Below are 15,177 nucleotides of genomic sequence, written 5' to 3'. Positions count from 1 at the left end.
AAACCAATGTAAACAGTTTTAGGTGTTCTTTTGCTCATTACAGAAACAAATTGAGATGCTTGTGAGTTGGCTTCACATGTATTATCTTTATATTTTTGTGAGTTTTGGATGGAGATTGGTCCTATGGCAGGTTATCCTACCTTGAAGCAAAATATTATGAAATGTAATATGCTCTGTCTTGCCATTGACCATGTCTTATAAAAGGTGGGATACAAGCATATAGATGTAATTATATTTATATAGTTGCTACATATACACACAAATAATGATTTATTGGAAATATATTTCCAATGTAAAGTGAAAAATTATTGAAATATTATATAATTAGATGTCCAACATAAAATGATAGGTGTCCAGTATAAAATGAGGACAAAGTTCTAAACATTCAAAAATCTATATAGATAATATATTACATTCTGATGCTGTAATTGTTGCATAGATATTTAATTATTTTAGTATAAATTTATTAAAATAATGTGTGTGTAATGTAAAATAAAGTAAGTCTATTGTAAATTTGTGTTGCTATCTCACATGTAGTCTGAACACTAAAAATTAACATAAAAATAAATATAACAAATATGCATATAAACATAAATACATTTTTCCAAAATTTTAATTAAAAAGGGTAGATACCTTATAATACCCATTACACTTTATATTGCTTTCACAAAAACACTAAAATAAAAATATTGTAGCTACTAATTAATAAACATTATTCAACTTTTCATACATATATGCAATTCTGTATGCTAAATAGGCACTTCTTTGCTTTTCTTGAGGACTAAATCAGAAGGGACTTGATATGATTTGCAATATTTTGAGCATCCAAACTAGCTCCATACAACCCTTTTCTTGAAAGACCAACACAATACAAACCATTTTTCCCCATCCACCCACTTGATTTTGAAATTCCATCTTCACTTAGAAGATCTTCACCCCCTTGAAGCCATAAATGAGTGGATCTCTTAAAGCCAGTACAAAACACAATTGAATCATAATTATACGATTTCCCATTCTTCAGTACCACTTCTTGGCCTTTTATACTTCCTATTTCTGCTGACAAAACCTGCACATATAAAACAACATGTATTACCAAAACAAACAAACAACTTTTGATTCTTTTCAAGCATACACCAAAAAAAATAAAAAATTTGAAGCAAACCCATATTTTTTTTAAATTGAAAATTTTCAAAACCTCAATCTCCCCGGATTTGATCTTTTCGTAGGTCCCAACATCAATTACTGGGTATTTACCGTACTTGACCTTCATAAAGAATGGACCCTCACTAGGCCTCTTTATACCATACTTTGCGAGGTCCCCATAGACAAGCTTACTTAGCATCACCATCAATGAGTCCACTATGTTACATGGTAGATGCTTCAATAAAATCAATCCCAAATACACCATCCTCCTAGATAGAAAATGAACCTGCATTTATACAATAATAATAAAAATTAAATGACAAATTAATTAAATTAACCGAAAATTTAATTAAATCAACCTCCAGAGCAGAGATTTTTAAAAAAAAACAGTAATAATTAAAACTCTTTTTTTTTTTTTTGTGTGTGTGTGTGTGTGTGTGTGTGTGTGTGTGTGTTCTTACCGGGCTTCGAACGATAATGGAAGTTTTAGCATCGTGATTTGCAAGGTCCAATGCAATTTCCATGCCTGAATTTCCAGAGCCAACAACCAAAACACTCTTATTACTGAACTCCATCCCAGATCTATACCCAGTTGAATGTATAACCTCGCCATTGAAACTACCCAAACCTTCAATCTCAGGAATATAAGGGTCGGTGGTTTCCCCTGTAGCCACCACCAAGAACCTCCCAACATACTCTTCAATCTCGCCGGAATCACCATTCTTGGCCTTCAATTTCCAATTCCCAGAAACTCGATCGAAAATCGCAGACTGGACGGTTCTCTTATACAGAGGATTGACGTTGAAGTGGGAGACATAGTCATCCAAATACTGAATGAACTGCTTTCTGGGCACATAAGTTGGGCATGAGCGTGGGAAAGAGAAATGGGGAAGCTCACAGAATTGTTTCCCAAGGTGAAGATGAAGACGCTCATAGGAATATTTCTTCCACAGAGAACCAAAGCAATCTTCTCTTTCCAGAATTATATGTCGGATCGATAAACGGGTCAAACATCCGGCTGTGGCCAGCCCCGATGGACCCGCTCCGACTATTATAACTGGTTGTTGTTCCTCCATTTTTTTGGTTTTGTATGGATATTTTAGTGAAAGAAGACACACAAGTCAAGAAGGAAGGAGAAAGGAAATGAAACCTTGAATGAGAAGCAAATAAGGTACGCTGTATATATATACACACATAAATAACGTTAAATCACTAAAATAAATAATCTACAAAGAATTTAACTTTATTAAATAATGTGGAAATTTATTTATTTATATTGTTTTTCCTCATTGGTTCCGTTTTTTTTTTTAATTACCTATTATTATAGCTGGTGCATTTAACCGATGAAATTGACCCAGTAGCATGACTTTTAAATCTCAAGTCATGTCTCCAACTTATTTAATGAAATGTTATTTTATAAAGTATGTCATATGTATACGTTTTGCTCGAATTTGGCACAAATGGTGTTGCTCGGATTTGACGAAAATGGAGATACGAGTACGGGATGCATGGAATATGTGAATTTGCAATAGGATACGACTATTCTGTCTGACTTTGCTAAGCAGACTTGTTAGAATATTTTATTTTTGGAAAACCAGAAATTTAATTTTTATTAAAATTTAAAAGTCTTATTCTCCTGGTTAAAGGTCTTGGTTTACTAAAAGCTCTTCTATCTATTAAAAAATTCGTGTTTTAAATTTACCATAGATTAAATTTAGTTAATTATTTTCGTTAAAAAACCAAATATATATATATATATATATAAATATCATTTGTTTAAGAAAGAATAGGGTTCAATTGGATAGGACCCACAAGAGAAACTATCAAAAAACAGTAGAGGATCTGAGTGGCTACAAATCCAGGGCAAGGGCATGAATGATGAGTGTGGAAGAGGAAGGTGGTTTTTAATTTATTTTTTTTCACGCGAATCAAAAATCGACACATTATTAAGCTTCCATATGCTGGATGCTGCATGGATGCCCAACTGTCAAGTCAGTCAAGTCAAGTTTGTCTCGTCGACCGTGCTAGATCGGTTTTAGATTATTGTCACAAATTTATCACATTATAACGATATATATATATATATATATATTTTTTTTTAAATAATAAGAAGAAAAAAAAAATTATACTCTAATGCTGATTGACCAGTACGTTATGCTGGCGATTAAACGTAAAGATTGGTTCTCAGCCCAAAAAAAAAAAAAAAAAAAAAAAAAAAAAACGTAAAGGCTGGTTTTGTTGATAAATATTTATGACACTTAAATTATATGATTAATTTGAAGCAGAAAGTAGAATTTAATATTTTTAAAAAAATATTGTTTTTAAATTTATTCTACCTTTATCTTTTGGAATAATTCGGTTCACAATTAAATTGTCCCTTTTCAATTTATATATATATATATATATATATGTATATATACACACTCTCTTTGTTGGTATAAATTATAATGCGGTTCCTTACCTTCCTTTATTTATTTATTTTTTTAAAAGAAACGCAGTTTTTTACTTGAATGTTAGTTACGAGTAAATGATGTCCTGCCTTGCTTGCAAGTATCCAATGTCCGTAAGTTATGTTGCACTACACATGGATTCTTTATAATTTGATGTTGGTACAGTCTAGTCCGGCATGCCAAACACACCTCAAAAATAAGATTTTATAATTTTATTTGATATTTGCTTTTATATTTGATACTAGCCATAAAATAATAGAATAAAAAGCCATTGTCTAATTATTAATACCGATATTGAAGAAAAAGGAGATAAATAGAAAGAATTTTTGTACCATAGAGACTATCCTCTAAAATTTAAGGGAATGATTAAAGAAAAACGAATGCGATTATTATTTTTTGTAATCTATTCTCATTCTCAGTTAATCCTATCAATTAATATGTATGTCTATATATAATTGTAAAATAATATTGAATTAAACTCCTATTAAACAAAGTATACTATATATATATTCTAATCTTCCTTTTAATCCTCAGCTCTCTCTCTCTCTCTCTCTCTCTCTCTCTCTCTATATATATATATATATATATATATGCATATGCGTGGGGCCTAATCTTAAATTATTTATATTTTTCTTCCTCTATACCAAACATACTACGAAAACAGAACATTTAATCATGTATAAAGGTTTGGTTAAATTCACATAAAAAAACAGATGAGCAAGTAAGCAATATTTTGTCTGTGTGTGGTCGGTGGAAAATAATTGACAATGATCGATGCTTAAAGGGACAAACATTGTAATGCTTCGTGTCCAAGCTGCATTCGCATTTGCCCCACTCTACTTGGTTTTGTCCCTCTATCTCCACATTAACTCATTCCAATTTCCAACACTGATAATTTTGGATTCACATCTCTCATCTCAGGATCTGAAAATATATATCTACAATATTTACTATGATACTATAATTTCTCTTGCAATTCGTCAAAATTAATTATTTACCAACCAAAAACAAAAACAGAACAAAAAAGAAAAGTTTTCAATTTTATTTTGCACATACGAAATTGGGAGAAAGAAATTTTTTTTATGTTTTAGCTTCATCCTTTAACGAACTAGGATTTAAGAGTTAATGTTGGTGGTTATTATTACCTATCTGGCTTATCAAGTGCAATCCACACACACACACACACACACACACACATATATATATATATATATATATATATGAGTAATAATAGTTTTGAAATTAAAGTAAAAACAAAAAATATATATATTTGAAAAAGTTGTTAGTAAAGAAGAATACTGTTGGCTCTCCATCATGTGACTTCATTTGGTTTCAAAAGCAACTGGTTTTCCTTGCCACCTGCTTTTCAAACATCTTTGTAGCCTAGTCAGATTCAATGCTTCATCTGCGGGTCTCATATTTTTAGTCTGATTATTTCTGTAACCTAGGGTTTGGTACCCAAAAGAAAGCAGAAAGAAAACCCAGTAAAAAGGTTGGAATTTCTAACCAGATAAATGACTACGTGTGGGCACGAAGAAACATCTAAAACCCATCATAAAAAAAATCGTCTTGGTATACTTTCTTGCCTAGAATTGTGTTCAGTATGTTCAATAAAGTATGAGCATGCATGTTATATCTACTTTTTAAGTCAATATTTTTTTTTTTTTTTTAAGATAAGTAGAATATTATTTTAAACATTTCCAACTTAATTAGATTGAAATAGTGATTTTTTTATTAAGTTGTTTCCATAAAGTTAACATATATATATATATATATAATATTCTTTCTTTGTCAAAATGTTATATGCTATATCAATTTTAAATATATATATATATATATATGTATATATTATGTTTTTTTTATTTGCAGAACTTTCTCTGATTCTCTCTCCCTCTCTCTCTCTCTCTTTGTAGTTCCTCTTTTGTTTAGTTTAACTATTTTCATATATTTTTTTTGCTACAATTTGTTTGGATTTAACTTAAGAAGCTATAGCATGGAAGGATGATCATGTTTCCATGACTGGCACACGCTAATGGAATAAATAAACATATATGCATACATACATGTATGAGTTAGAGGTGATTATTAAAGCTGGCAAGCTAGCTAAATTTTGATTACGTATTCTCCTAACCTTTGGACCAAGTGTTTCAATTAAAGTCAACTAGCAAATTGCATCATCACCAACCCCCAAACCACAAGCTTCTTCTAGAGTAGTCCCCAAAAACAAACTTTGTATAAAAAAAAATTTTTGTATCCTTGAAAGGTTGATATCATATTGATTAATAAGCTAAAGTATACAAATATATATATATATATATATAATTCTATAGAATACATTCACCTAATTATAAAGGTATCTTAGAATCATGTTACTAGTTAGCTGTCTGAATTATTCTCAACCAAAACAATTAATTATTAGTTAAAACTCATTGCCGTCATCAAACTCCTTGTTTTTGCAATTAAACGTCACGGTATAGAATTTCTTATATATTAATATAGATAAAACCAGTTTTTTTTTTTTTTTTTTTTTTGCTTCTATATATTATTAGATAATTAGGCCATGGCCACTTCTTTTACAATGTCAATGTTGTGGGCAAATAAAAAACTCCTGCTGACTTTTTGATTATGTAAAAGAGATAATGGGCAAGAAACTGAAATGGTATATGTAGTGAAGACTTAAACACAAAAAGCCCAAAAAAAACAGAAAAACAAAAATATAAATAAATGAAAAAAGAAAACAAAAACAGGGCCAAAAAAAAAAAAAAAAAAAAAGGAAATTAATTCATCTGAAGCAATAGTTGACAAGTTCAGCCCTTGATGAAGTACCGAAAATCATTATACTAATTTAATTGCTTTTCTTGACAGAAGAAGCAAATGAAAGAAAGCCATCATCCTATTATTTTACGAATCCGAAGTTGTGAGTTCGATTTTTAATAAGCCCATTTGTATCTCGTAATGAATCTCATCGGGGTCCCTTTTTTATTCAACAAAAGAAAAAAAAAAAAAATTTACTTCACTATCCCATTTTCATCAGTAATATATTTATTATTATCTTCTTGTTTTGGTCGGTACTGACATATACCATGTTTGGACAGCAATTTTCTTATTATTTGTCAACCATTTGACTTAATTATTAAATTATTCCTACATTCCAGCTAAAATTGGTCGTTTTATTTTATTTTTCCTTTAAAAAAAAAAAAAAAGGGCTTTAGATAGGCATTTTTATTAAAGAGCTCCAAGTTAGAAGCAATGAAGCCGGAAAATCCCCTGAAAATCTATATACTATATATAATATCCAAAGTTGATGGTTCATGCCCATCATCGGATCCGTAGTCATCAAATTTGGGCCAACCCAAATCTTCCAATGGACCTTTAATATATTTGAGCCTAAAGTAATTTTGGATCACAATTTGATGGGATCTCAATTTGATGGAGGATCACAAAATTGAACAAGATAATTTGTGGATGAGAACAATAAATTGTTTTCAAACTTTTAACATTTTTCTTGTCCAAGGGGATTTTTTTTTTCTTTTTCTTTTCTTTTATTTATTTTATTTTTTGTAGAAATTCATCTCCCTAAGTTAGAAAAAAAAAAGTGATAATCTTTTAATTGGATTTTGAAAAGTAATAAACATTAGTATTGTAATTTATCCCAGTAAAAATATTACAAACTATATCAATTTATTAACTTTCAGATATTAAATATTATAATAATTTCTGTCATCCTTTAAAAGATGGATGAGATTGTCATGTAAAAAATAATCAGTGAGACCAACTACAAAATAAGAGAGGTTAATAATGCAAACTTTGTTGGGACATGTTATTACAGAAGTGACTTAATATAATTGGCAATATTTTTTAGCATCAGCTTTAGCTCCATACAAACCCTGTCAATGACAGACCCACCAAATACACAAACCATTCTATCCACTCCCCCTATTAGCATTTGTCGTTTTTGAAATCCGACTGTCGTTCAGAAGATCATCACGTGCCTGCTCACCATAATTTAATTGTCGTTTAGTTACATTTAGAATGAATAAATATATGAATATATCACTTTATATAGTGGGGGATTCGAGTTTGGAAGATGCTCAAACTTTTCTTATTTTCTTTGAATGTTCTATAGCTTTGTTTGAGTGATCAGCCTGAAGCCACAAATGTGCTGATCTGTGTTGAAAGCAGTACAGAAAATGATTTGAGTCATATTGGTATGACTTCCCATCCTTCAGCAACACTTGCCTCTAATGTTTTCTATATCTGCTGCCAATTCCTGCATATTATTATTGGACTGTATATATTAATAATCCACAATTTTTAATATATTAATCTTAATATATGGTCATGAGCAGTACCTGAATCTCCCTGGACTTGAACTTATTAAAGGTACCCACATCTACGAATTAGAATTTGCCATATGCTAGATCCTGCTAAGAGAGGGACCCTCTGTAGGCTTGTTCATACCATACTTGATCTGGTCCCCCATATGCCAGAATGCTTAGAAATATCATCAAAGAGTCCAACATCTTGTGATTTGGAACATATTTCATCAAAGCCTTTGCCAAATATGCCATCCACCTCGAAAGAAAACGAACCTGCAGTCCTGTAAATCCAACAAATTAAGAAATGGTAAAAATTCAAAATTATAGTATATAGTTTGTTTCTAACCGGCCTTCGAACAATGATGGAAGTTTTTGCACCATGTTCTGGTTGCTCCAATGCAATTTCCAGACCCAACAATTAAAACATTCAGGGATAAGACTAGGCAGACCAAGAACAAGGATAAATATACAAAGGATGAGACTAGGCAGACTAAGGGAAAAAGTAAATCAAAATTTGATGTTGAGAGTGGGATTTGAACCCACGCCCTTTCGGACCAGAACCTTAATCTGGCGCCTTAGACCAACTCGGCCATCTCAACATTGTATGAAAGTCTCCCAAACTAAATGGATTTCAACAAAGGTTCTTTTTGACTCTTCAACATCCTGTCAATCCGCCATCCAGCAAAGAGTCCAAATTGAAAATTCTGAACTGTAAGTTTTATTCAAAGACAGTTACATTCTTACTTAACTGTTCGTTTCAATCATAGTAATTTCTATTCAAGGTGTGACTTGGGATTCCAAAATTTGAATCCGAAATGATTTTTTTTTCCTGCATTCACCATTAATGAAGCTTTGGAATTTCTCTATCTCACTCAATTTTTTACTGAAAGAGGTGAAATTGGAAACAATTTTTCCTCTTTCTTCTCTTTATTCAAACTTGCTAAGCATGTGTAACTTATCATTGGCCAACCCGTGAGTGTGTGACCCAGCAAATCCTATTTTTTTTATGTATAAATTACATACACTTTGATTAGACAACATAACCCAAATATAAAGCGATAAAAAGCCAGGGACCTCCATCATATTAAATCCTAATCTAGCATACTATTTACCTCTCTACTGCCTTTTCTAACATCATCCCTCATTGTACTTCTTATCGTCAAAATTGCATACGACAAAAAGAATATATAAATAAAACAAAATAAAATTCAAGTATTAAAAATATACAAATTCCAAAAATAACATATGAAGCTCATAAATCCACTTACTGTTGTGTAGAAAATTATCCTTGTGGTCTGTAAGGATGACAAGTTTAGCAACAGTCTGTGTAACAAAAGACAAGTGCGATTAACTGGGGATATCAATGTGCCAAAGAATTAAAATCTTAAAAGACAGATTCACGGGCTAACTGAATCCCACCACCATACCCAAAAAGATAAAAGAAAGAAAATAAAAGAAAAAAAGGCAGACACCTCATCTTCATGTGCTACAGAGAGGTAAACCATAAATCAACCTTGTCATTTAGCACAACATGCAAAGCTGTATTTTCATCTATAACAGCTTCTCAATTGTCCTTTGCTCACCTAGTGGGTCACTACCCACTTTTCCACTACCTTTTTTTTTTTTTCCTCTATACCAGAAGACCCTTTTAAGCCTTTTTAATCATCAACCTCCTCATAATTCTTTCCTTGCCACTTTTCTTCCTTCCTTTATACTTAAAATTTCCCTCTCAAAAAGACACATTCATTAAAGTAGAGTTTTTTCCCACTCATAAGAGAATTGATGTTATCATCATTTATGGCTTCCTTTTGTTCAACATTCATGGCTATATTGTTGATGGTTTTCATCGTTTGTCATTCTTCAATATTAGCCTCATCAACACCAACATCAAATTATCAAGAATTGGTGGATAAGAAGTTAATTTCCACAATTTCAGCTGCTCCAGCATTGTTACCAGGTGCTCCTCTGTCTTCTTCTTCTTCTCCAACTCTTTCACCAGATATTACTCCTCTGTTTCCCTCACCTGGTGGAGTCCCTCCTTCTCCAACTCAATCTTCACTGCCCACCATTCCATCCAGTCCAAGCCCACCAAATCCTGATTATGTGGCTGCTCCTGGACCTGGTGATTTTGCTTTTCCACCTTCAGGGTCTTTGCCTGCTTCTTCTTCAGTCTCTGTATCTTCTTCTCAGCCTCTAAAACTTGTTGCTTTTCTGATTTTCATGGTGGTTTTCTCAATGCGGCTAGCTGGTATGTGAGAACTGTTGTCGTTAATATTCCATTTCTTATAAAAGAAAAATTTTTAAAAAAAAAAAAAAAAAAGAAGCAAAAAATAAAAAAAGAAAGAAAGATTGTGTGTGTAGCTTCAATTATTGGTACTGGTGCTTCTACTTTATGTTTTTGTAGTTTGTATATTGTTTTTCTGGTAGTATTTGGTATATGCGTTACTGTGATGTCAGGTAGATGTGATAGTGCATGGCATTGTTGTGAATTTATGAGAGAGCACAATATCACTGGGGATCTAATAAAGCCCAAAAAAAAAAACAAAAAAGTATAAAGTAAGAAATAATTGTGGTCATTTTCAATCTTGTATTATTTTTAATATGTCCCCAAAAAAGCCAAATGAGGTGCGGATTTTAAATATTTCAGCACAAAGATACCCACTTGGAAGTTGGAAATTTTTTTTTTTAGAACATTTTTTTGGGAGAGAAGTGGAATTGATGTGTATTTCTTTTGCATTATTTATTAATTTCATTTCTCAACATTCTCTCTCTTTGATTTTTATTTTTTTTTAAATGTAATACAGAAATAGTTTTTCATCCCTATTGTCAAGGGTTCACGGGAGTGCCATAACAGTAAGACAAAGATGGAGAAAATAACAAGACAAATTACTTGTACATACTTTTGACTGTGTCACTAAGAATACTAGCAATGATGTAAACTACCTCAAAAGAAAATAACTTTTAATCTTTCTAACTTGAGTTTAGGTGATGAAACCACTAGTATAGACATTTTTCTACAAATATGTGTTCTACATGTTATGATCATTTCTGTAAATTTAGTTCTACGGATCTTAACGGGCTAGAGTGCAACAACCAGCAATACGGTAATTCCTTTGAGACCTATTAAACAACTTTCTTAAAAATGTCTCCTTTAATTCGCTTTTTAGCTCAGAGGGGCTGGATTTTTTGGGGGAGTCTCTTGTAATACACTTTCTCAGCTTTGCATTCTCTTCCTTCAGCATATCTACTGCTAAACTTAGCTGCCTTATTGCCTCTCTTTTCTCTTCATCTTTCTGCTCTAATTGATCCTTTTGAATTCTGTTCTCTTCCTCAAGTCTTCGTAATTCTTCCTTCAACTTCATCACTTCGTCTGAACCAACCTCACTTATAATTTCCTCATCTTTCGTTTCTTCATCAATTACCTCACTTAGAACATCCTCCTCTCTTGTTTCTTCATCATTCACCTCACTTAGAGCTTCCTCATCTTTTGTATCTTCTTCAACCAGGTTGACATCATCCTGCTCAGGATCATCCACTTCTGATTCAGCAGACTCCTCGTGGTCACAAACCTCTGAGAAGCTGTCATAGGTTCGATCCACCCCACTCATTGACTTCTCTAAACGACTTTTCGTTGAAGAGAATGAAGTTCCTAATGTTGTCACCAGGCGAGTTCCAGAATCAGACTTGACTTGATCATATTTCTCAGCTAATGAGCGATGAGCTCGATAAAAATCTTCAACCATGCTGATTAACTGCGGCCGCTTCTTGTAGTACATTTCTGCACGTAAAGCAAAGGAATCTGCATCCTCCTCAATCAGTTGTAGCATGGCCTCTGTCTTCTGGTCCAGTTCTAAAATTGAAGAAACAAGTTGGGCACCAATATAAGAAATTTGATAAATGCTAATAATTAATTAACTTGGGGGATAGTAAAAAGTAAAATTTCAGAGAACTAGCACCAAAAGATTATGGTAAAAGCTAGCATTTAATGAACAGTTCGAACTTTGAGTTTAAACATTGTAAGAAGCATTTTTTCATGTGAAAAAGTTACCACATATCATGTTATCAAGACATTCAGATTTAGGAAAGTTGAACTCTGGGAAATGCAGTGATGTAATTGGAAAATAAACATTAAAGTCCACTACCATATACAAACATTTAACATCAGGAAATAGAAAGACAAACTACAACATGTAGGGCACTGCAACTTCCAAAGTTGCTAAAGTCAAAATTAGAAAAGCCAAGACAAAAATAAGACACAATATATACACAATGATGAATTTGAGATTAAGTCCCATGGCCCTTCTTACTTTCTCTGTGTCCAACTTTGCTTAAAGAAAAGGTTCTTTAACCAATAACTTGTTTCCAATGGGTCCAAAAGGTGATGAGAGCACAAAAGAGTGCAGTTAAAGGCTATCCAGAAACCATCCATTAAAGGTAAATCATACAAAGGTTTGACAATTTCTAGGTAGACCTTAAGGGGTCGCGTACAAAGAGGACCACCACTATATTTCATTCTACACAATCATCGTATCACTGACTATAAATGACCTCTGAGAATTAGACCGATCAAGATAAGATACTGCACATCCTCAAGGGATCTTTGTAACCTCCTAAGCTCAGGTTCATTTTCTCTAATCCTAGGCAAGTAGTCCATCCTCTTTGCTGAACCTTCCACCACGCACCTTGTTTTTCTTAAAATGCAGTAATTTATACACAAGTTACTCTAGTAACTGCGTTAATCGATGTTTTCTAGTTTCTGCTCAAGGACTTATATTAATGGGTTTCTTTATCCAAAGTTGAACTATGTGGCGGCCCACGAGTAGTTTATATTATTCATTGGTAAATATATTGCATATTAGTAATAATAAATGAATATAAGTTTTTAGAGGAGAAGATATGGAATGTAAAAGCAACAAAGATTAAGCTTCCTCAGATCCAAATCCACATGGTGTTTGATCCGAGACAAAAAATGGTTAGCAAGTCACCTTTTTGGATCAATACGATTCAGAGTTTCACTTTTCTTAGAAATTTGTCTTCAACCTCCTCGGTAAACAGTAAACTACATGAAGATTCTCACCGTCCAAACTTTTTTTTATTATACATACAGAATCAATGATGGACCTTTCTGACACCTAATCATGAAATTTTCTTCATTTGCAAGTCTAATTTCCACTAAACAGATAAACTGAACTTTCATGGGGACCCAACCATAAAAAGTTCTATAAATTACCAAAAAACACGAAGTTCCTAACGGTCAAGAATCAAAAACTCATTTTCAAGTTTCAACAGTAACCCAAAAAAGAAAAAAGATAAAAAGGGTACCAGCAAGAGTTGATTGAAGCCATGGTGAGCGTCCTGGGGTCTGGTGACTCTCAGACCACCACCAACGCGCCGAAGTCTGCCTCTTCATCATTCCCATCATCTTCTTCTTTAACTGTTTTTCCTTCATCAAAAATTCATCTTTCAAAAAATTAGATTTTTTTTTTTTTTTAAATTTCAAAAGAAAAAACAAACAGTGGAGTATCTTAAATGGACGAAATTAACCTCCTTTGCATCGATAACAGTGAAGAGGGAAAGCAAAGTTTTGGTCATTTAAATTTTAAAAAAGAGGGGGCAGCCACTAGAGAACAAGGATGATATTGAGGTTCAGAAAGTCATTCTCTTTCCGATAAATTCCAGAGGGAAAACCTCATATTCCAAAATGCCAAATAAACCGTACCCACAATTTTTTTTTTAAAAAAATAATAATAAAAGAAGAGAGATTTTTCTAGTAGCTATCATATCAAAATCACCAAATTACTCTTTCCCTTTTTCCAAAATCCGATTCAGACGAAGTAGAACAAGAAGAAGAAAAAGAAGAACCAAATGGGAAATCTCTGCGCTTAACGAATAAGAACCAAATATGTTCTTCATATAAATCAAAATCCAAACTTGTTCAACAAAAAAAATAAAAAATAAAAAAGAAGAAACAGACAGATAGAGACAAAAAAATATATATATATATATATATAAAATAAAATAAAATACTTGCTTGGACTTCGTTTCCCTTGCCAATGAGCGTGGAAGCTCTCTCTGTGTATTTCTCACACTGTGTGTCTCGTTTGTCTCTGAGCCACTGTAGATGGGTGGTGGAAGAGAAGGGAGTAGCTTGTTTAAATACACTACACTTCTCGCTTTCCTAGGCTTCCTTCTTTCATTGCCTTCTACTATTTTGCGTTGAACTCTTATCCAATGGGAATCCCACACGTGTACCAGGAAAACCCAAAACAGGTCGCGCTACCCGAGGCAGTGAGGCACCACTGAAGTATATTACATGCATACCATGTAAAGCCGGATTCAAATATCTGTGAATTTACTCGATTGCCCAAACTGGGCTGTGGGCATTTTTTATTTAGGCTTGGGTTGGTCTTAAGTGGGCTCCACATCCGAGGGAGGGGTGTTTTGGGTAATTACGAGGGATTTTTCTAAACATGGACTATAATTGAAGACTTTACAATCGATAGGTGCTTTGGACATATCTTAGGTGGGGGAGCGTTTTGGGGCCACGTGGAAAATCTGGTGCAACGGTCTAAAATACTGGTCCATGAATTTTGTTTTTGTTTTTTGGTAATGTGTTTGCTAAGACATTTAAAGGACTTTGTTATATAATAATAATTTGCTTGCTTTGTTTTGTATAAATCATAAATTTGGTGCTTGGTTTGTATACATATTATAGATAATCAAGTTTGACATTTTTGTTGAATATAATCAAGTTTGACTTAACTATTAGGGATATGAACATAATGGATTTGATTATATATTGTTAAGGTTACCGTAGATTAATTTAATTTCCTTTTTTTTTTAATCTTTTGATCATGAACTTAATTTCTTGCTTAATAAATTCAATTATTTCTCCACGTCAAAATTATTGAATTCTATTAGTTGATTTTGAAGATTTTTTGTAATAATGATTTTGAGCTTAAATTTCCTTGAATAGCATGTCAGTTTATTAGAACCATGTTTTAAATGTCCTTTTAAAGAATTTGTTTTGGTACTTCTATAGGTTTTACATAAAAAACTGAATCACGGACATGTGCTTCCAAAATCTCAATGTGTCCTAATATATAGCTAGGAATTTGGATGAATTTGACAAACATTAATTGGTAAAACCAAATATTAAGTTTGTATTTTTGTTTTTAACTTGGATTTTAGCAACAGCACTTGGTAGATAAGAAGCGACAAAGTTGAAACGAGAAAACAAACACAATATAGATAGACTTTTTTTT

At 32.5% G+C, this 15,177-nt stretch overlaps 3 protein-coding genes and 1 non-coding gene across 8 annotated transcripts; 1 reads left to right on the top strand and 3 right to left on the bottom strand.

Moving 5' to 3' along the window:
• Nucleotides 1-585: 585 nt before the first annotated feature.
• On the bottom strand, nucleotides 586-2,322 carry LOC107426050 (probable indole-3-pyruvate monooxygenase YUCCA10). Its single transcript, XM_016036137.4, has 3 exons — nucleotides 1,605-2,322; nucleotides 1,196-1,429; nucleotides 586-1,066 (listed from the first exon to the last, which is right to left on the bottom strand). Exons 1-3 carry the CDS (start codon nucleotides 2,217-2,219, stop codon nucleotides 782-784), a joined length of 1,134 nt encoding a protein of 377 aa, XP_015891623.2. The 5' UTR covers nucleotides 2,220-2,322; the 3' UTR covers nucleotides 586-781.
• Nucleotides 2,323-8,430: 6,108 nt separating this feature from the next.
• On the bottom strand, nucleotides 8,431-8,511 carry TRNAL-AAG (transfer RNA leucine (anticodon AAG)). The gene has a single exon. It is a non-coding gene; the product is annotated as a tRNA-Leu (tRNA).
• Nucleotides 8,512-9,497: 986 nt separating this feature from the next.
• LOC107426066 (classical arabinogalactan protein 26) lies at nucleotides 9,498-10,850 on the top strand. The gene is made up of 2 exons (XM_025077244.3): nucleotides 9,498-10,160; nucleotides 10,717-10,850. The coding sequence occupies exons 1-2, from the start codon at nucleotides 9,695-9,697 to the stop codon at nucleotides 10,761-10,763; spliced, it is 513 nt and encodes a 170-aa protein (XP_024933012.2). The 5' UTR covers nucleotides 9,498-9,694; the 3' UTR covers nucleotides 10,764-10,850.
• LOC107426065 (protein NETWORKED 3A) lies at nucleotides 10,850-14,383 on the bottom strand. 5 transcript variants are annotated; one of them, XM_060820498.1, is made up of 3 exons: nucleotides 13,944-14,383; nucleotides 13,235-13,346; nucleotides 10,850-11,762 (listed from the first exon to the last, which is right to left on the bottom strand). In XM_060820498.1, the coding sequence occupies exons 2-3, from the start codon at nucleotides 13,332-13,334 to the stop codon at nucleotides 10,984-10,986; spliced, it is 879 nt and encodes a 292-aa protein (XP_060676481.1). In that variant the 5' UTR covers nucleotides 13,335-13,346; nucleotides 13,944-14,383; the 3' UTR covers nucleotides 10,850-10,983. The 5 variants fall into 5 exon arrangements, with proteins under 5 accessions (XP_060676481.1, XP_015891644.2, XP_015891643.1 ...); XM_016036158.4 differs by having other exon boundaries at nucleotides 13,235-13,372; nucleotides 13,940-14,381; XM_016036157.4 differs by having other exon boundaries at nucleotides 13,235-13,355; nucleotides 13,944-14,381.
• Nucleotides 14,384-15,177: the final 794 nt, after the last annotated feature.

This window comes from Ziziphus jujuba, chromosome 9, assembly GCF_031755915.1.
Source record: "Ziziphus jujuba cultivar Dongzao chromosome 9, ASM3175591v1".
NCBI classification, from domain to species: Eukaryota; Viridiplantae; Streptophyta; class Magnoliopsida; order Rosales; family Rhamnaceae; genus Ziziphus; species Ziziphus jujuba.
This window is presented reverse-complemented; position numbering and strand designations above follow the sequence as displayed.

Bases quoted from the DNA above. Each gene is read 5' to 3' on its own strand.
- LOC107426066 (XM_025077244.3), top strand. From the start codon at position 9,695: ATGTTATCATCATTTATGGCTTCCTTTTGTTCAACATTCATGGCTATA. The intron at 10,161-10,716 runs GTATGTGAGAAC...AATGTAATACAG, and splicing joins TTTCTCAATGCGGCTAGCTG to AAATAGTTTTTCATCCCTAT.
- LOC107426050 (XM_016036137.4), bottom strand. From the start codon at position 2,219: ATGGAGGAACAACAACCAGTTATAATAGTCGGAGCGGGTCCATCGGGG. The intron at 1,430-1,604 runs GTAAGAACACAC...GTATAAATGCAG, and splicing joins CCATTATCGTTCGAAGCCCG to GTTCATTTTCTATCTAGGAG. The intron at 1,067-1,195 runs GTTTTGAAAATT...TTATATGTGCAG, and splicing joins TCAAATCCGGGGAGATTGAG to GTTTTGTCAGCAGAAATAGG.
- LOC107426065 (XM_060820497.1), bottom strand. From the start codon at position 13,504: ATGACCAAAACTTTGCTTTCCCTCTTCACTGTTATCGATGCAAAGGAG. The intron at 13,347-13,456 runs GTTAATTTCGTC...AAGGAAAAACAG, and splicing joins CTGTTATCGATGCAAAGGAG to TTAAAGAAGAAGATGATGGG. The intron at 11,763-13,234 runs GTACCCTTTTTA...CTTCAATTTTAG, and splicing joins GCTTCAATCAACTCTTGCTG to AACTGGACCAGAAGACAGAG.